At 36.2% G+C, this 21,169-nt stretch overlaps 3 protein-coding genes across 3 annotated transcripts; all 3 read right to left on the minus strand.

The window, feature by feature from the left end:
- Positions 1-35: 35 nt before the first annotated feature.
- On the minus strand, positions 36-3,173 carry LOC120190239 (threonine--tRNA ligase, chloroplastic/mitochondrial 2-like). The gene is made up of 8 exons (XM_039193342.1): positions 2,841-3,173; positions 2,612-2,758; positions 2,346-2,493; positions 1,804-2,057; positions 1,306-1,683; positions 901-1,209; positions 560-760; positions 36-421 (listed from the first exon to the last, which is right to left on the minus strand). The coding sequence occupies exons 1-8, from the start codon at positions 3,132-3,134 to the stop codon at positions 161-163; spliced, it is 1,992 nt and encodes a 663-aa protein (XP_039049273.1). The 5' UTR covers positions 3,135-3,173; the 3' UTR covers positions 36-160.
- Positions 3,174-8,373: 5,200 nt separating this feature from the next.
- On the minus strand, positions 8,374-9,499 carry LOC120190173 (probable receptor-like protein kinase At1g80640). The gene is made up of 4 exons (XM_039193294.1): positions 9,421-9,499; positions 9,133-9,294; positions 8,795-8,991; positions 8,374-8,712 (listed from the first exon to the last, which is right to left on the minus strand). The coding sequence occupies exons 1-4, from the start codon at positions 9,497-9,499 to the stop codon at positions 8,374-8,376; spliced, it is 777 nt and encodes a 258-aa protein (XP_039049225.1).
- A 399-nt stretch (positions 9,500-9,898) lies between these two features.
- Positions 9,899-13,325, minus strand: LOC120190175 (cytochrome b561 and DOMON domain-containing protein At5g35735-like). Its single transcript, XM_039193295.1, has 5 exons — positions 13,305-13,325; positions 12,242-12,307; positions 10,712-11,302; positions 10,392-10,646; positions 9,899-10,306 (listed from the first exon to the last, which is right to left on the minus strand). Exons 1-5 carry the CDS (start codon positions 13,323-13,325, stop codon positions 9,998-10,000), a joined length of 1,242 nt encoding a protein of 413 aa, XP_039049226.1. The 3' UTR covers positions 9,899-9,997.
- Positions 13,326-21,169: the final 7,844 nt, after the last annotated feature.

Here is a 21,169-nt window from a genome sequence, read left to right on the forward strand (position 1 = left end):
CCCAGAAAAAAAACAGAATGAAAAAAAGGGCCACATACAGATAAAATCTGGAACTAAGTTCATATACATGAAAACTTTTAATCTTTCATAGCGTATTGCTTAATTATTTCCCTACCACGAAATAAATAAGCCTGAACTATCTATACCTGGTATAACAACTTTACAATAATGTTCTGTTTTTAATGGCTTGCTGGATGCTACTGATAAATTCATCAATCTTCATGGTACCGAGCTCTCCGCCGAATCTAGATCTAATGGTGACACATTGTGTTTCGACTTCCTTTGCGCCCACGACTGCCATTAGGGGGATTTTCTGCTTCTCAGCATTTCTGACAAGCTTCGGTAAACGTTCACCATGGCAAACTTCAGCACGGATGCCATTGGCTTTGAGTTTTCCAATCACTTCACTGCAGAATCCAAGCTGCGAAAAAGACGGCAATTTTTTTCCTTTTTAGAAAATTGTACAAAGGCAAAGTTTCTGAAAAGTTTCGGTATGCAGTCAATCAATACACAGGTACAAACTTGTTAAAGAGCTGATGAAACCCAAAGCTGAGTATACCTGTGCATCAGTAACTGGTAAAACCCGAGCTTGTATTGGAGCAAGCCACAAAGGAAAGTCACCAGCATAATGCTCTATAAGGACTCCGAAAAATCGCTCCAAGGATCCGAGCACAGCCCTATGGATCATGATTGGACGCCTCTTTTCTGTGTTTGAGTCAACATAAGTAATGTCGAATCGGTTTGGCAAGTTAAAATCAACCTGTCAAGCGAGAAAACGAATTACCAATTACAAATGTACATTTGAGCTAAGATTCACATGAAAGGGATGGAAAGAGAAGGTGCTGAATAAGGGAGGAAAGTCCAGAAGGAAGCAGAGAACGGGGATAAGTCCAAACTTGCCTGGATGGTTGAGCACTGCCACTTTCTTCCAAGGGCATCCTCAATCTTAAGATCAATTTTCGGACCATAGAAAGCGCCACCACCTTCATCAATCTGATAGCTCCAGCCTTTATCATCCAAAGCATCTTTAAGTGCTATGGTCGCCTTCTCCCAAATATCATCATCTCCCACAGCCTTTTCCGGCCTAGTTGAGAGGTTCACCTCATACTTGCTGAAACCAAACTGCAATAGTATCTCTTCAGTCAGGTCTAAGACACCTCTGATTTCATCCTTTATTTGATCTTCCAAACAAAAAATGTGTGCATCGTCCTGCAAATGCGGTTACTATTCAAACAACAAAGCATGAACAGAAAATAAGATATATTTTAAAATGTTCGCCTAAGATCCATGAGTTGTAGATTTTACCTGGGTAAAACCTCTTACACGGAAAAGGCCATGTAAGCTACCTGACAACTCGTATCTATAAACAGTCCCGAGCTCAGCAACTCTTATAGGAAAGTCTCGATAAGAGTGAAGCTTCCTTTTGTATACCAATATGTGATAAGGGCAATTCATTGGTCGAAGTTGATAAAGTTCATCCTCGACCTCCATCTGATCATACATATTTTCTTTATAGAAGTCCAGATGACCACTGATTTTCCAAAGATCTGCCTTTGCCACATGTGGAGTAAATAGCAAATCGTAACCATGCTCTATGTGTGTCTTCCTCCACGAATCTTCTATAATATGCCTAACAATGGCACCCTTCGGATGCCAGAAGACTAAACCTCCGCCAGCGTCCTCCTGTAGTACATACATTTCCCATAGTGAACATATCAAATGTCAAGAATCACGAATGAACAGCGATTTTAGAGTTATCAACCAACACAAAAGTAGGAGCACCATATGGCAGAGAAGAGGTACCTGTATAGAAAACAAATCAAGATCTTGGCCAATACGTCTGTGATCCCGGCGCTTAGCTTCTTCTTTGAAGTGAAGGTATGCTTTGAGTTGTTCTTCATTTTCCCATGCAGTTCCATATATCCTTTGTAGCATAGGCTTCTTTTCATCCCCTCTCCAGTAAGCACCGGCAACGGACTCAAGCTCAAAAGCTTTATTGTTTATCCTTCCCGTAGTTTCAACATGAGGCCCCGCACAAAGATCCCACCATTCATTCCCTGGAATCAGAATTAATCAACAAAATGATAAAAAGAAAAGAAAAACACGAAAAAAAATATTACTCATTTTGTGTATAAAGATTAACCATGCTACACCCATTAAGTTCAAAAACTGTACACACATATAATTAGCATATCCAACAAGGAAACATGGATTAAGTTCAATGGACTAACGTAGAATAAATACATTACTGTTACATACAAAATAATTCCCATTATAAACTCAATACAAGAGAATTTAAAGCTCCAGCTCCACAGATATCATTCAAAAGAGGAAATGTGGCTCACCAATATGGTAGATAGTGATGGGATCCTCCTTAATACCATCCAAAATCTCCATCTTGTAAGGTTCATTTATATCCATTATCCTTCTCTGAGCTTCATCTCTTGAAACTTCTTCTCTTACAAGCGGTAAATTTCGTTTGATAATCCGATCCTACAGATTTCGATGTAACAAATGAATTTATCTGAACCCCTGAAAAACATTTTCCCCAAAGTTCTCACTAAACTTCCCCTCCTTCTGTTATTCAAATAACTTACATTAGCTTACTTACCATTTCCTTTTTAATCCTCTTGAGATCTTTATCGGTCAAAGGCTCCATATCAAAATCGTAGTAGAACCCATTGTCTATCCAGGGTCCAATTGTCACTTTTGCTTCGGGGTATAGCTTTTGAACTGCCATTGCCATTACATGTGCACACTGAAATCCCAAGATAAAAAATGTCCTTATGGAATAAACAAACAAAAACCCAGAAAAGAAAAACTGATAAAGCGATGATTACTGTATGTCTAATCCTAAGGAGCTCATCAGATGAGTCGTTGGTTGGAAGAACAAGTCTGGCAGTTTGTTCTTGCTTCTGGGTTTCCCGTACGGATTCCTCTTGGTGCTCAACTGCTGGTTGGGCTGAATCAGTGGCTACTGCAGAGCCGCGTAGGCGTTTGAGTTGGTGCCGTTTGGAGAAGGAAACGAGAGGTTTAAGAGGCAAATGAAGGGAAAGGGATGGATTTGGGAGAGGGGGAGAAGTGGGTTTCGAAAGGAAACGAGAGGAAGAGAGAAGAAAGTGGAGAGTCGCCATTGTGTTTAAGTATGGAATATGAACATCGGCCTTTGAGCTATTGGCAAATGGCTGAATGAATATATCAATTGAATTTTGAAGAGAAAAAAAACCACAGATTCTTGCTTTGTGGTGGAGAGTTTTTGAGCTTTGTTGGAGGATGGATAACTACTTGCCTACTCAATCAGTTCACATTGGGCTTAACCACTGATTTTGTACTATTTTGGGCTCTCACTCATCTCACCAAGTCTTTTCGAATTTCAATTTTTTTTTTATTTTCGTTTTGATTAATCTGGATCGATTTAAATTATACATCTAATTTTAGTGATTGAATTTCTCAACTAGAATTTTCTACATATACAAGGACTTAATAACTCGAAACATAAAATAATATCAAACTGCTTACTAGTTGAACTAACCTCGTAGTAATGCCAATCCTATTGTTTCTTTTAATAATTTAAGGCATTGTTTTGTTTCTAAAAATACAAGTTTTTTAATATATTATTTTAAATGTTATTAAATTTTAAGGTTTATATCGATTTTTTCTATTAAACTTTAGTTTTGACGTTAAGGTAAGTATCAGATCGTTAAATTAACGACATAGTTTTTTTTCTTTCCCATACATTTACTTTATGTATTATTTTTTCACTAAATTTTAAAATAATTCATTTTTATACATTAAACTTTATATATCATTTTTTAATAAAAAATGTCAACTTCATTACTTAGCATTATCGATCAATAGTTACCTGTCATCAATAGTCATTTGTTGTAAGATCAATATCAAATTTTCTTGCCCTACTAATTCAAAATCTCATACAATAATTTTGGAAACATACGATTCAATGGATCAACAATTGTAGCGGAGCTAGAATTGAAGGATCAATAGTAAAATATTAATGGAAAGGAAATAATGACTACGTGATCATGGAGAATTAACTTTCGTTAGATGTTTAATAGTTTATTGACGAGGTGCAATAAATATATAAATTTAAAAGGGTAAATTATACAAATAGTTAATAATGTTTGAGTAAGTTTTTGTTTTCCTCATTGAAGTTTCAGAATTAACAAATTGGTCACTAAAACATCAAATATATCCTTAAACAATGATTTTATATATAATTTATCTCAAAATCTTTTTAAATCTTAAATTTTCTTTTCTAAATACCCCACCACCTCCACTATGTTCACTTGAACCACTCTTAATGCAACACCAATCCAAGGTGACTTATTGGTCGCGTGTTTAATCGTGCAATGTCGTGGTCGTCCCTTTCTTATGTGGCCACAACCGGATAGGTACGCCAAGGCCAACCATGTATAGGGCCTAGTGGCAGGGTAGAATAAGCTTGTCATTTTTTCAAGCATTTCAATGTTTTAGGTAGAGAGTGGGGTATGACTTACTATCCCCTGTTCGAGCATTTCAACGTCTATAGGTAGCATTTCTATTATTTTGTTTTCGTATATATGTAGGGGGTGGACAACCGGCAGAGTTTGGGTTGATCCACAGGTAAAGGTATGTGAGTAGACACACCATCGAGGGCTGCCCCTACAGCCTAGTCGGTGGTGTGGGGTGAGTATGGCAATGTAATCCAATGTTTTTTAATAATAAACTATTTTTCCCAACAAGTAATGTGAGGTCGTAGGGTGTGCATCTGCTATGCCTCACGATCTCTAACCTTGGCTTGGGAAACTCTATTATGGCAATAATCCTAAGGCTTATGTGGCTATTTCTTGGACAGATCATTGAGGATTGAGGCTGGCTCGACTTGGGAAGAGTCCCTTTTCAAGTGCCGCACGGATTGCAAACCTAGTTGAAAAGGTAAGTCCGTGACACTTGGTATCAAAGCATAATGATTCGTGGTAGATGATTTGTGTTCCTTGTTTCTTTTTAAGGAATTACGCCGAGCGCTCCAGCGTTAAGAGTTGGAAGGGGGACATAGTTCATGTCAAGCACTTCCAGTGGGGAGTAGGCAAGATGACCTGATCTTACGTCGGGCGTTCTAACGTGTGGAGTAGGCAGGGTATTCCTATTTTTCACCGAGTACTTCACCGTTAAGAGTTGGAAGGGGGACAGAGTTCATGTCGAGCGCTTCCCGTGGAGAGTAGGAATGATGACTTGATCTTACGCCAGACGCTTTAACGTGTGGAGTAGGCAGGGTATTTCTATTTCTCGTCGAGCGCTTTACCGTTACGAGTTGGAATAGGGGCAGGGTTTATACCGAGCGCTTCCAGTGGGGGAGTAGCAGGATGACATGATCTTACGTCGAGCGCTCTAACGTGTGGAGTAGGTCGGGTGAAATAAGATGTACTTTAATATCTCGCCGAGCGCTTAAACATTGAGAGTAGGCAGGGGAGACAGTGTACATGCCGAGCGCTTCAAGAGATGAGTAGGCAGGATGACTTGATCTTACACCGGGCACCCTAACGTGTGGAGTAGGCCGGGTGAAATGAGGTGTGCTTTAAATTCACGCCGAGCACTTCAACGTGTGGGGTAGGTAGGATAAACAGATTTCATGCCGAGCGCTCCAAGAAGGGAGTAGGCAGGATAACTTGATCTTACACCGAGCGCCCTAACGTGTGGAGTAGGCCGGGTGAAATGAGGTGTACTTTAAATTCACGCCGAGCACTCCAACGTATAGGGTAGACAAGGTAGACAGAGTTCATGTCGAGCGCTTCCTATGGGAGTAGGCAGGATGACCTGATCTTACGTCGAGCGCCCTAACATGGGGAGTAGGCCGGGTGAAATAAAATGGTCTAGGCACAATGGTGCTTAACTGTGAAAATGTGCAAGGATATTTTTCATCTGAGTAACAATACAAGCACACGTAATTACAATGTTTGGCAGGGGATCTTGCTTTATATAGCACGGAGGTGCTTTATGGTAATATTTGTGCCAGAATACTTATTCGTGTTGTTGACATTGAGGCAATACTTTGTGGCACGAGGATGCTGGAAAATTTGTGTTGTGATAATTTATATTCTAACCATTCTGGTACTTACTTGTGATTATTATTGTTTTTACAGTATTGCTTAACATATATTGGAAAATGGTTGGAACACGTTCCAGTGGTTCAGTAGACCAGAACAGAATTGAAAGTTTGGAAGCCGAAGTGGCGACACTAAAAGCTGGGATGATTTCAGAGGATCGAGTTAGAGTGATTGAGGTAGCTCAAGCTCAACTCTCAGAATCATTAAACGAACTTAAGGCTGAAGCCCAAGATTCTATCAGTTATGTGTTGGAGTCGTTCGATGAACTCAAGGCTCAAGTCAATTTAATTTAACTCGTTGTGGGTAATCTGGGTTCAGGCACTGTTGACAGAAGTCAAAGGGACAAGATACCAGAACCTTAGCGGTTTGGCGGAACCAGGGATGCTAAAGAGTTAGAGAATTTCTTGTTTGATATGGAGCAATATTTTAAAGTGATGCAGGCTAACTCTGAAGAGGACAATGTCTCTATGGCCTCAATGTATTTTGCAGGAGATGCCAAATTATGGTGGCGATCCAAGTTTGTTGACGGAGTGTGCTTCATCAACACGTGGGATGATTTGAAGAAAGAATTAAAGAAATCATTCTTCCCAGAGAATGTGGAGTACAATGCACGAAAGAAGTTGAGGGGACTAACACAAACAGGGACTGTTTGTGAATATGTGAGGGAATTTGCAACACTGATGCTAGACATCCAAGATATGGCTGAAAACGACAAAATGTTCTATTTCCTGGAAGGGCTTAAACTGTAGGCTAGAACAGAGATCCAGAGACAACGAGTAGAGGATGTGACTGGCACTATGAATGTCGTTGAGCATCTCAACGATTATACTAATGTAGTAGTCAAGCGAAAAGGCCTCTTTTAAGGAGAAGACAGTTTGTTTAGGGGTGATAGTGGTATGAATTTGAGTAATGGGAATAAGGTGGCTAGAAGGGATGGAGTTTTTAGTTGGGAAGCGGATAAGAGACCTTTTCTCCGAGACCCAACACCGAATACGTCAAGTAATGGGTATAAGCAAAGTGGTGATAAACTGAGGCAACCTGTGGATTCATATCCTAATAATAGATATAGGTAAAGTAGGGAAAGACCAGGTCATCCTTGGAGTGTTATTTGTGTAAAGGCTCTCATCGATTAGCTGAGTGTCCGCATAGGAGGGCGTTCAATGCGCTGGTGAACACATCGAGGAATGAATCACAACAAGATCCGTCTGAAGATGATACTGAAAATAAATCGGCTAGAATGGGTTCGATTCGATTCTTGTGTGCGTTACAAACTCAAGTTAGTAAGTTGAGGAAAGAGCCAGTTAGGGGCCTCATGTATGTGGATCTCGTAGTGAATGAAATAACTTCAAGGGCCTAGTGGACACTGGAGCAACCGACACTTTCATCTCTCCTGAGGAAGCTAAGAGGTGCGGATTGAATGTTACCAAGGAAGAGGGGCAGATGAAGGCAGTGAACTTGTCCGATGTAGCGATATGTGGGACCGCTAAGAATGTGAAGATAAAACTTGGAGTGTGGGAGGGGGAAGTTGACTTTATCATATCTCCGATGGATGATTTTGATATTGTCTTAGGTATCGATTTTATAATGTCAGCACGAGTTATTCCAATGCCTTCTACAAGTTGTTTGATGCTGTTGGGAGAGAACCCATGTGTAGAGCCGACAACCTTGCTGCCGAAGTTGAAAAGGAAGAATTTTACCATGAGAGAAGTCCTCAACTCAACGTCAAAAGAGAAAGGATCGAGAATCACTCGTCGATGAGGACATCAACTAATTGGGTGGGGTCAAATGTCGTGGCCGTCCCTTTCTTATGTGGCCACAGCTGGATAGGTATGCCAAGGCCAACCATGTATAGGGGCTAGTGGCAGGGTAGAATAAGCTTGTCCTTTTTTTCAAGCATTTCAATGTTTTAGGTAGGGAGTGAGGTATGACTTATTATCCCCTGTTCGAGCATTTCAACATCTATAGGTAGCATTTCTATTATTTTGTTTTTCCACATATGTAGGGGGTGGACAGTCGGCAAAGTTTGGGTTGATCCACAGGTAAAGGTATGTGAGTAGACACACCATCGAGGGCTGCCCCTACAGCCTAGTCAGTGGTGTGGGGTGAGTATGGCAATGTAATCCGATGCTTTTTAATAATAAACTATTTTTCCAAACAAGTAATGTGAGGTCGCGAGGTGTGCATCTGCTATGCCCCACGATCTCTAACCTTGGTTTGGGAAACTCTATTATGGCAATAATCCTAAGGCTTATATGGCTATTTCTTGGACATATCATTGATGATTGAGGCTGACTTGACTTGGGAAGATTCCCTTTTCAGGTGCCGCAGGGATTGCAAACCTAGTTGAAAAGGTAAGTCCGTGACACTTTGGTCGACGCCTACTGCGAAAAATGGGAAGGTCTTGAAGCAAAACAAAATTTTCACATTTCTGTGATCTTTGTGAGAGATTAAAAGAAGAGAGCTTCTTAGTTCTCTTACCATGTAATTGAGTTTCCAAATAACCATTTTGCATCAATTCATAGACAGTAAACCTTGTCTCACTGTAACTGCTGAGATCCAACAATGAAATTATGTTTAAATGCTTGAACTTAGAAAGCGAATCCACCTCATTCTGCAATTTTCAAAGAATAACATCACAACAAAGATGAAAATCCAAGAAAATACATGAAAAATGTGATTTTTAATACAAGGACCGCTTGTTCTGCATCATGACTTGAACATCCCAACTTCTTGACAGCAGCATAAGAACCATCAATGAATTGAGCTTTGTAAACACATCCAAATCCACCAATTCCCAGAATATTACTTTGATGAAACTTGTTGGTAGCTTCTGCAAGTACCTTGTAATCTATAAATGAAGCAAAACCCTCCTTGGAAGCATCCTCATAGACTTGAATTTACCCAAAAATGGTGCCAAAGCAATCTCTTTTTAAGCTTCTAACCACAAAAGAATCAACTCTTAGGTGCACTCTCAAAATCCCAGAAACTATGAACAAAAGAATGAACTGAGCATTGGCTTAAGAGAATATACCTGAGTTGTTGGCATTATTTTTTACGGGTTCAAGTGAATCCTTTTTGTAACAAATCCATAAACCAAACAACGAAGAGATAATTACACCCAATGAAGAACAAGCAACACCGAGAGCTATTAACATTTTCTTTGACAAACTCATTCTTTTGTTCTCCTCACTCCCTGTGATTTCAGTAACAACTTTTTAAAGCTAAGGTATAACCTTTTTTTAGCAGAACTTAGAAAAAAAATAAGCAATGGGTGCATTTTTAGTACTTGAAAGAAAGGGCTAGAAATGAGTGACAAAACAGGGCCTCACCACAAAAACAACAATGGCTTCATGAAAAGAAACAAGGCAAAGAAGCAGAGGCAGAAACTTCTTTTTCATCGTCCCTTTGTTTCTTTTTTCAGAAAAATACTAAAACTTTTACGATTACTAATAACACTTAACAATACTAAAGTTTTAGTGACTAATGTGTTACTTTCGAAACTTTGGTGGGAAAACAAAAATTTACTCAAACATTAATAACCATTTGTGTAGTTTATCCTTTTTAATATTATATATTCATTGTGTCATGTCAACACTCTATCAAAAGTCTAACGGTAGTTAATCCTCAGTGACCCTATTTTAACTAAAACAAAACGAACAAATATTATGTTTTTTTGAATTCAATGAGAAAAAATTGTATAATCCTTAAACGAAAGTGATCATTCTTATAGTTTATTTACAGTGTACAACTCAGATCACACCATAACTATAACACAACAAAAAGAAGAACAATCATAAATGTGAATGTGATTGTCATCCAAAACACATGGTGTAATAGACTGACAACAAATATATAACTATACACTGCTAATAGTATATGTAACATCTACAAAATTGTTACACCTCCTGTCCCCTCACTCCATTGGCTCCGTTGATGTTGTGAGAGTGCTTATCAGACCCTTTCTTCTTCCTTTTCAGAACAACGTACCAAGTGAATACTTCCAACGAAGTGGCAACAATGCCCAAAAATATGAGAATTCCAATGTAGATTCTCTCCCAATGGTCATCGGGTTTAAGGATGTCGAATCCTTCAAAGATATTGATGATGATGCAGATGATGACAGTGTAACCAACGGAATGATGGTAGATGTTCCAATACATTCTGTATTTGTGATCATTGTTTGGCCTCAGAAGCAAAGCAAACACCTGTCGGATAGTTTGATCAAAACATCTGTGAGAATTTTGCTGATGATCCTAGGAGAATTCTTTGGGACGAGGGAGAAGAAAGTACCTGAAGAGTATCGAGGCAGAAGAGGGCGATACCGATGTTCCGATGAGGATTGTGTGTAATACCAGGAGAATCACTACCGAGCCTAATGCCAGTAACCCAACCTGCAACACCCACGGCGTAGGCCGAAGTTTGGCAAGCAACGTGGAGATAAAACCATGTCGGGTCTGCTGATTTGAACACCTTCATGTACCTAGCTGTTATGGCTCCCAAGGGCATCAAGATTCCCCAGCTCATCGTGTTCAAAACTCCATGAACCTGCAAATTTTATTTTGAATCCGTTTTAGAACATGACACAGTGAAAAAAAGAAGTTATCACTTACGTTTCTTCTTCGAGTTCTTGAACTGCCTGAGCTCCCTCCAGATTGTCCGGTGAGGAAATTGACACTTCCAGCGGATTGGAGGTTGGCCCCTGAAAGAGAATGAATCCCTAGTCGCCCGTTATTGGCCTGACCTTTTTGCCAAACCTGGCTGGTTGATGACCAGCTTTCGGAGATCCTCAGAACATCGAATATCATCATCTCCTGGTTCTCAAACCTTGCTGAAAGGATGAGAACCTCAAAGCTCAAAGCACTCGATTGCATGGTGGGGCTCATGGTGTCAATGGATGTTGTGTAAGCCTGAGCCACGCCACTGGAGTTGACAAAGGCGGCCAAAGCGTGGGTACCCTGCATTCTTGGACCCGAAGGGTTGAGGCCCCAGGTCAACCACGTCGAGTCGGTGGTTCCGGTGTGTCTAAGCGCGACATCGAGGGTGCCAGCGGCTTGATCATATGTCCAGTGGAGGAAACAGTTCAAGGTCGGAAGGTCGTTGCAGTTGTCATATTGCCTGTTATCTGGAAACCTTTGGCTACGACAGATTTGGGCAGAAGATGAAGCCAAGAAAGAAAGCAGCAGGCATTGTTGGAAATCAGACTTAATTTAGAAGTTTGAAAAGTAAAAAAAAAAGATGGCTAAAAGAATATGCTTAATTATTAAGCAAAGTGCATACTTAATAATTAAGGCAAAAAACGTGACAACACCAAATGTTAGCAGCAAACAATTCTTATCAAATAAGAATGGACTTTGAAAAGTCAAAGGCGGTAGAATGGTGACAACTAACAATATGGAAACATGGCAGCAACAACACTTTGAAATACTTAATTATTGAGCAAAGGTTAAGGTGACAAAAACTAGAAGATTCTTGATTAATGAAGCATGATCTTGAATTACTTAAGAACTAAGCATGGAAAATAAACATCTGACAATTGATGATGGAAGGGAATTTCATTAAGACAAGGAACTTCATGTGGCAATACAAGAAGAATTTGGAAATGCCTAGATCTTTCATTAAGGAGGTTTAATTACCCTTATAAATAAATGCAATGTATGAGATAAATATAAAAGAGAGAAAAATGAAGGCTTAGAAAAGCCAAAATGAATAATAGCTTAGCAAAGCTATTAAAGAGAGAGGGTGAAGCTTAGGAAAAATTAGGAATATGATTGAAAGCTTAGAAAAGCTAGAGAGAATTGAGTAAAGCTTAGCAAAGCTTAGAATAGCGAGGTTGTTTGTAAACTAGCTGCAGCTAGTGTTATAGTGTTGTAGTATTGTAATATTGGGGTAACGTTGTTGTAACGTATTTTGCCTCGTATCAATAAAAGTTTGACAGAGTTATAAATTATCGAGAGCCCATCGACGCTTCCAACAAGTGGCCTCAGAGCTTGGTTCGAGTTTAATGTGGTGGAGAAGATGGTCAACATGATTCAACCATAAATTCTGATATTGACAAAGACGAATTATGGCAATTGGAGCATTCAAATGAAGGCGTTACTAGGCTCCCAAGATTGTTGGGATATCATCGAGGATGATTACACCGAGCCTGAAAATGCAGTAGCAGAAGCAATCCTGACCAATGAAGACAAGAAGGTATTGAAGGAATCCTGAAAAAAAGAAAGATAAAAGAGCATTATTCTTTATTTTTTAAGGAGTAGACGAATCTACCTTTGAAATAATTTCTGATGCAAAGACCGCAAAACAAGCATGGGAGATTTTGCAAAAATCTCTACAAGGTGCCGAAAAAGCAAATAGGAATATATAGTCGCAGTAGCGTGCGCTTACCAAGAAATGAAGAATCGATTGGAGATGATAAGCAAAGAAAAGCTTGGAATGGAAAATCAAGTTTGAGGGGGAGTGTTGGAAATCAAACTTAATTCTAGAAGTTTGAAAAGTCAAAAAAAGATGGCAAAAAGAATATGCTTAATTATTAAGGCAAAAAACGTGGCAACACCAAATGTTAGTAGCAAGCAATTCTTATCAAATAAGAATGGACTTTGAAAAGTCAAAGGCGGTAGAATGGTGACAACTAGCAATAAGGAAACATGGCAGCAACAACACTTTGAAATACTTAATTATTAAGCAAAGGTTAAGGTGGCAAAAACTATAATATTCTTGATTAATGAAGCATGATCTTGAATTACTTAAGAACTAAGCATGAAAAATAAACATGTGACAATTGATGATGGAAGGGAATTTCATTAAGACAAGGAACTCCATGTGGCAATACAAGAAGATTTAATTACCCTTATAAATAAATGCAATGTATGAGAGAAATATAAAAGAGAGAAAAATGAAGGTTTAAAAAAGTCAAAATGAATAATAGCTTAGCAAAGCTATTAAAGAGAGAGGGTGAAGCTTAGCAAAGCTTAGGAATATTATTGAAAGCTTAGAAAAGCTAGAGAGAATCGAGTAAAGCTTAGCAAAGCTTAGAATAGCGAGGTTGTGTTTGTAAACTAGCTGCAGCTAGTGTTATAGTGTTGTAGTATTATAATATTGGGGTAACGTCGTTGTAACATATTTTGTCTCGTATCAATAAAAGTTTGAGAGAGTTATAAATTATCGAGAGCCCATCTACGCTTCCTACAGGCATGATAACAGAACAAGTTTCCAGGTTTTGTCCATGTTTGAAACTGGGATTCACAAGGCAATTGAGATCCCAACAACACAGATATATATAGAAATATGTTTCCTGTATGGAACGAACGAGGAAATGGGGAAGTAAAATGTCTAGAAGAGCTCGTTTTTGTTGACTAATTCTTCATCAAAGGCATTTTTCTAAAGCTTTGAAGAAACAGTGTTATGTTCATATTTGGACCAGTGGCCGCTGTAAGGAATTGGAAACAGCTTAAATTTTCAGTGCAACACCGACTGGAGGAAAGCGATCTAAATTTTGCAAGTGCCTAATTTTATATTAGACGAATGAATAGATGAGTTATGTTAAAGCATTTGACCTTTATGGAGTCAATAATCATGTGAAAAGCGTTACGCCGAATCTAATAAATAAACCACTCGGGAATACAGGTCAATGTCGCCGGCTAATTCCACGCCGTTTATTTATTTATCAGTTAATGATTCTTTTCCCAAAAATTATTAACCGTTTTTAGGTTGAACAATCGTTTAATTGTTTTAAAAAACAATTACGACTTCTAATTTTGAAAAAAAAATAGTGTGATTTTGGATTAATTGGAATTAAATTGAAAATGAGTCGTCATCAACCTTTGAGTTAGGTAGGTTGAATACCTAAAAACGTCATCTAAAAACAATTTTAAGAAAAATCATTTTGTAAGACAAAAGTTAGTATGCGTTTACCAAATATTCAATTAAAACGGGTTTGAAAGTCGATTACACGTAGGGAATGATTAGCACCCCTACAGCGCCCAAAATTAGTACTGTTTCGCTTACACGTTGTCGTAATGGTGGAAACTCTGAATCGAATATAAAATTAAAATATGATCCTTTTATCTAATATTGATTAATTTGCTTCAATAAAATTAATTAATTAGAAAAAAAATTCATTAATTTGAAAAGAAATCTCGCATTAGCAATCATTTGTCGAGAAAGCTATTTTGTAACATCCTCAATACCGGGTTAGTGACTAAATTGTAAGGTGTCAAAATTTGGCGATTTAATTAGAATAATTGAATGGTTTAAAGACTTATATGAGAAATGTAGTGTAGGACCAAATTGAAAAGGAGGAGGAATGAAAGGATAGTATGGTCATTTGCAAAGAAAAATATTTATGAATGGTATATATAGATACACGTGGAAAGAAGGAAACAAAGTTTAGAGGTTTTCAGAGTTCTCTTCCTTTCTCTTCTTCTTCATGTATGAAGCCAACAAAGGTGAGTTTTCTCTTGAGTTGATTATGTGCTGAAATTTAAGTTTGATTTTGATTATTAGATGCTAAGTAAGATTAAGGAAAGCTTAATTTGCTTTAAAACAACAAGATGAAGAGTGTATGAGGATTTAAAGATTTGGAGTTCTTGAATGAAATTTAAAAATAGAGTTCATAATTAGAATAAGAAGTTGAATTTGACTTGTCATCAACCTAATTAAGGAAGATGAAGAGTTAGAATTAGATTTGGAACATGTTGAAATTTGAGTGAGATTCTTGAATTCTATGTGGAGGATTGGATTTTGAGTTTAAAAAAGTGATTATTGAGTAGTAATGAGTGTAAGTATATGTATGCAAGTTAGGGATATTAAAGGAAGTGAAATAATAAGAGTTGAGCTGAAAAGAGAGTGAATTTCGTGTTGAAAATGGAAATTCTGGGTTGTGTGCATCGGTACATCTTCAATGTGTACCGATGCACTCTTAAATAATTAAACATCGAATGCAATGAGTGCATCGATGCACAAGTAGTGCATCGATACACCCCATTAAGAAGAAAGCATCAAATGTAATTTGTGCACCGATGCATAGGTAGTGCATCGATGCATATGTAGTGCATCGATGCATAGGTAGTGCATCGATGCATAGGTAGTGCATCGATGCATAGGTAGTGCATCGATGCATAGGTAGTGCATCGATGCACACGTTAAGGAATTCATCGATACACTGTAGAGTGCATCGATACACTGTAGAGTGCATCGATACATACCTTCATTAAGAGATGAAATTAACCTTTCTTTTGGTCTAAGGAATGAATGATTAACGTATATCAAGTGGAATACTGATATGCATCAATGTATAATTATGTAGATATTGAACGTGACTTTGCTTCAAAGTAATCGAAAGGTTAGAATTGATTTAATTCAAACAAGGCTAAGGTGAGTGCATATGCATAGCATGATTATGTTAGTATATCCATTTCTAGACTTGCGATAAGTCTAGATTTAATATATTGATACATGATTCATTCAATATTATGAAACATTATATGAATTCATACCACATGCATAATGTGATATATTTGAAATGAACATGCATGAAAAGATACCTGTCTATGGGATATAATATGTGAATTGTGGTAAGTTTATTTTCCAAATTAGAGCTTATATACATGAGTGTATGTGATATATATATTATTGCATATGTTACATAAATTGTGTGAATACATGTTAGTGAAATAAGTTATGTGAACTAGTATAAATAGTATATGTGATTACATAGGTTATATGATATAAACATGTGATATAAGATATAAGCTAAAGAATTATATGATATGAGATAAGACAGACATATGTGGTTATAAGAGATATGAAAAACAGGAGAAAAGGAAAATGTGATATGTGAAAGTGAACTATATATATATGAATATGAGAAATGATATAAGCTATGTGACATTATCTATATGATTACATGAATATGCAATATGTGATACATGTGATATGATATGAAATATATGGTTACACATACATGTGGTATGTGACAGAAGAGAAAGAACAAGTGATATGAAATGTTATAAGTGATATGAAATGTTATAAATGATAATACTCAAGTTATGTGATATGAGAGCTAGGGTATAGTTGGCATGCCAATAGTCGAGGGTTTACCTATGTTCTACGGAACATATAGACAGTTTTACCTATGTCTTTCGAGACATATGGACAATATACCTATGTTCTAAGGAATATATGGACAATTTACCTAGGTTCTTCGGGACCTATGGATAGTTGTCGAGGTTCTTTATGACCTCTAGATAGGTTATTCGGGACATTTATTGAGCTGAGGTGACAGTATACGTGTGCACAGCCTCATAATACTCGTATGCCTTGAGTTCTCAATAGTGTATATGGGCTTAAACAGGACATAAAGAGTATGTATATAATTGTATTTTAATATGGTATTATTATGATTTACATTGTTCCATATGTGGTATGATAAATGATGATATGATAGTATAATTGCATTTGGATAGTAGACTGCATGTTTATATTTTTAGTAATTCCTTATTATGTAATTATGCCTCACTAAGTCTACGACTTAGCGTGTAAGTGTTTTTACACGTAGGTTCTAAAGAGAGAGGATCAAGAATAGGAATTTGCAGAGCATCATATCTCCACTCAGCGATCAGATCAGAAGTAAAGTCACGGTATGTATTTTGTTGTGTTTAATGTGTTGACATGTAAGAAATATGTTAGTTACAAATGCTCTAATCAGTTGTGTCTTGTTTTGGTCAACTTAGGTAAAGTAACAATGTTATTTTAAGGAAAGTTTAAAATTTCTTCGGTTTTCTTTAAAAGTCAAAGTTTGTAAAGTAATGTGACGCCTCAAACTCGTATCAAGGTCGGATAACGAGTTGGGGTGTTACATATTTCATCTATTTCTTATTTAAATTCGAAAAGTTTATTTTCATTGATTTTTTAAATTTGAATCGAATATAATTTAAATATCAATTTTGCACGAAATAATATAATAAATTTTTTAAGAAAATATAATAAAATATTTATGATAATAATATTTTAATCCTTAAAAATGAAATAAAATAATAGGCAAGAAAAGTTAATATTTGAAAATAATTAATATAATTTGTAATGTGAGAACAACATAATTTTACACAATATATAATAGGAGCTCCACTTGCAAAAGTTTTTGAAAATAATGATAAGAATCTCACGACATTTTCAATCACATAATAGTCAAAAGTTTTTGAAAATAAGAACAACATAATTTTAAACACTATATAATGTGAGAACAACATAATTAATAAAATAATACAATATATATTATATGAAATTATAAAACACACACCTGCCATATAAGTAGTTTTCCATCACATTGACCCATAAAATTAAATTGTTTAAAGAAAAATTTTATATGATAATGGGAGCTCCACTTGCAAAATCTTTTGAAAATAAGGACAAAGGAATCTCACGCCGTTTTGAATTTGATTATTGTTTTCCATTATGTATTTAATAATTAATGTTAACAAGGATGTCAAAACCAATTAAAATAGTGTTTGCTAAAAGTTAAAATAGTAATATATATATATATATATATATGAATACATAAGATTTTGAAAATATAATAAGTAACAAATAAACTGATTTACATAATAAATTCAATAATATTAAAGCTTTTATGACAAATAAACTTACTAAGTAAATACAATTGAAACTACTTTATATGTTTAGAACGAAATTAAATAAATTTAAATTAATGTAAATATTAACATGACTTAAATACTAATTTACAACATAAAATAACAAAGACTAACAAATTAAATAATTAGGTGATTAAAAACAAAAGAATAATAAAGTTTAAGGTCAAATTTAAATATAAAATATAATATACGGTTAGTGAATATAATATAATAATTAACATATCGTGACCAATGTCAAATATTTACAAGAATACGTAACATATAAAAAAAGGATTAAAATATAAATAATAAAATATAAGCTCTCGAAATTAAAATAAAAAAAACTTCCTTTAATATTTAAAATATTATGTTACAAAATGACAGGGACCTAAATCGTTAATAAACCCAAAAAAACACATAGAATGTCCTTATTAAAACGGCGTCGTTTCATCAGGGACATATAAACCCAAAATATGGGCTTTTATTTCTCCCTTCTTCATTTCATTTGTTTTATCAGAAATGAAAGAGAAAACTCTCTCAACTCTCCTCTCGCCGGGAACAAGAAACCACGGCGGAGATCGCGGTGGCGAGCGACGGCACACGGCTGCCAGAGGAGTTAAACCGACCCCAACTTACTATGTTTCCTTCCCACAACCCAAATCTCTATTTAGTTTTACCTAAAACCAACCCTATAAGCATAGATCTAGAGATTACCTTCGAAGAAACGACAGCTTTAGGGCTTCCACAATCGATATTAAAGTTTCTCGATCGCTTTGAATCTCCACTGTAAGTTTCTCTCCTCACAAATCTTGTTTTTTTAGTATTTTCATTTGAATCTCTGTCTCTGAAATTGCCCCCTCCTCCTTCGAATGGTTACATCCTTTTATACTGAAATTTGGTTGTTGATGAATGGATGCTCCACTGATATTATGAATAATGGTAGGGTAACTTATTGATTTTCTAGATTTGTTTTAGTTTAAAAATCTGTTTAATGGAGCACTAATATTCTGTCCGATTTTTGTTCTCTTGAGTGATGTTTGGCGTAAGGAGTGACGATGGCTGCTTTGGATTGCTCGGCAGTGTGCTTGGTAGCGGTGTGGATTGTCATTGTTGGAGGCGGCGGCATATGAGTGTTAAGGGTAAACTAGGGTTTTGAAAACCCTAGTTACATTGGGCCGGTTTGGGTTTGGATCTGTATCGGGTCGGATCTAGCTGGGTTAGCAGTTTGGTATTGGTCTTGTAAATATTGCATCTGGACTCCTTGTATTGGTTCTAAGTCTGGGCCTACAAACACATGTAATAATTTTATTAATAATAAATAAAATAAATATAATAATAATGATATTTAAAATAATAATAATAATAATAATAAAATATAATATATATATATATATATATATATATATATTTTTAAGTCCAAACAAAAAATGGGTGTCTACACGGGGTGAAATCAAATTTAATTAATTTGATCCAAATGTTTTATTTTAAGTATAAATATCTTTAACATAAGAGAATTTATGGCTTATAATTTAGGATTTAGGGTTAAGGATTTAGGGTTTGAGGTTTCATGATCTATGGTTTAGGATGAGTGTTTAAAGGTCTAAGGTTTGAAATTAAGAGTTTAGGGTATAGAATTTAAGATTAAGGATTTATGGTTTATTCTTTTTGAATGTAAATCCGACTTCATTTAAATAGTAATGACATCAAAAAATATAATATTTTTGATACAAACAGGTTTATCCAAATAGAATCAAAATGGATTGGTCCTCGACAAGGACCAGTGAGCCAGATTATGCGCAACCCTATTAGAATCTCAATTGTTGTAGAAAACTTTGAAGTTTGGATTATGAGCAAGAACATCGTGCGTCCCGTTGAGAAACAATCCAAACGATCAAAATGTCATCTTTTCAATTTGTTAATCCGTTCACAGTGAAACTGTGTTGCCTTCAATCATGATATGTTTACAATCATTTTCTAGAGCAAATCTCAGACCACATAGATGAAAACCATAGCTTCTGTTGTTTCAAGGGGGGCGGGGGCGGGGAGGGAGATCTAGTACCATTATGATCGCGTGCCATCACAGCTATCACCGCATCACCAGAGCTTCTCAAGAAAGCACCATCAACATTAATTCGTATGAGCCCCTCCTTTGGCATATTCCAAGTCCGATTTCGCAAATTGATTGTTGAGCTAGGTGTACTTCCAGCCGCTTGATTCGCCTCCGCAAGCTTGGATACAAGTCCCCAAGCCCTATTCACCATCACAGAATCAGTTTGTACCTCTTTATCATGAACCCATTTATTCTTTCTATTCCAAATTTTTCAGAGAAGGATTAGTAGGCTCGTGAAACCAAGAGGATCTATAAAGGAGGTTTAGGATGGGAATCATAAAAAGATGTGAAATTCAATAATCATATAAATTATCGGTGTAATTTGATTCGTTTAATTAAGTTTAATTCCATAATTTAATCTTTCAAGAAATAAAAGGCCTAAGCTCAAAAAAATCGAAGGATAAATTGGACATTTGAATCTTCTGTGGAATCCAGCTTGATGGGCATCACCAACGCATGCTCCAAAACCCTCAGCAATGGGTTCGAACAACAGCTTCAAAGCATGGGTCAGATCAGTGGCTGTCTTAATCAACTCCATTCCCTTCTCCAAAGACGCGGGAGATGTGGCCCTGTTTAAACCCAACACAGAGAGTTTTTGAATAGCACATAAGTTGGGTGGTAAAATTTTTTTGTTATTTTTAGGATCCTAAGTTCGAGCATCAAGAATATCAAAAGTATGAACGTTAAATGTAAAATGATTTAGAGTTATCTTTGAACAGATATAAGTACCATAATGATTCCAATCAAAATAGTCAGCCCAAATAAAAGTTGAAAGCCGAACTCTAAACAAGTTTCTCTTCAATTAGGCGGTCATGCATGCAGGCACGAATCGCAATTTGCAGACTTCAAGTACAAAACATGGCCTGTCAATGTCTTTGAAATTTCAGTACATCTTAATGAAAAATTCAAAACATCACAATCCTAAACCTGCCGTTTTCTACGTAAATACGAACTGTGTTTTTGTTTGACAAACTCCATCTTTCATTTTGACAACCTCAAATATAATATATATGAAAAAGGAAACTTTTTATGGTTAGATTTTGCCCAGATTTAGATTTTCATGCGATTCTCAATTTTCTTTTAATTAACTTTAACAATATGTTTGTCACCGCCATCATTATCATCCAATTCATTATTTGAAAATGTTTATATGTAGTTTTTCTTTCTTTCTTTCTTCTGGTTTAACACGGACAAATACAAGATTTTATACTATAAGTGAACTTTTAAAATATATGATAATTATTCAAAAAAAATGACCCAGTGACCTAAAATTCTCTTTTCCCTCTCCTAGATAGAAATTGTTCAAAAAACTATATCTGATAATTTAAAAT

The sequence above is a fragment of the Hibiscus syriacus genome, unplaced genomic scaffold, assembly GCF_006381635.1.
Source record: "Hibiscus syriacus cultivar Baekdansim isolate YM2019G1 unplaced genomic scaffold, ASM638163v2 tig00116962_pilon, whole genome shotgun sequence".
NCBI classification, from domain to species: domain Eukaryota; kingdom Viridiplantae; phylum Streptophyta; class Magnoliopsida; order Malvales; family Malvaceae; genus Hibiscus; species Hibiscus syriacus.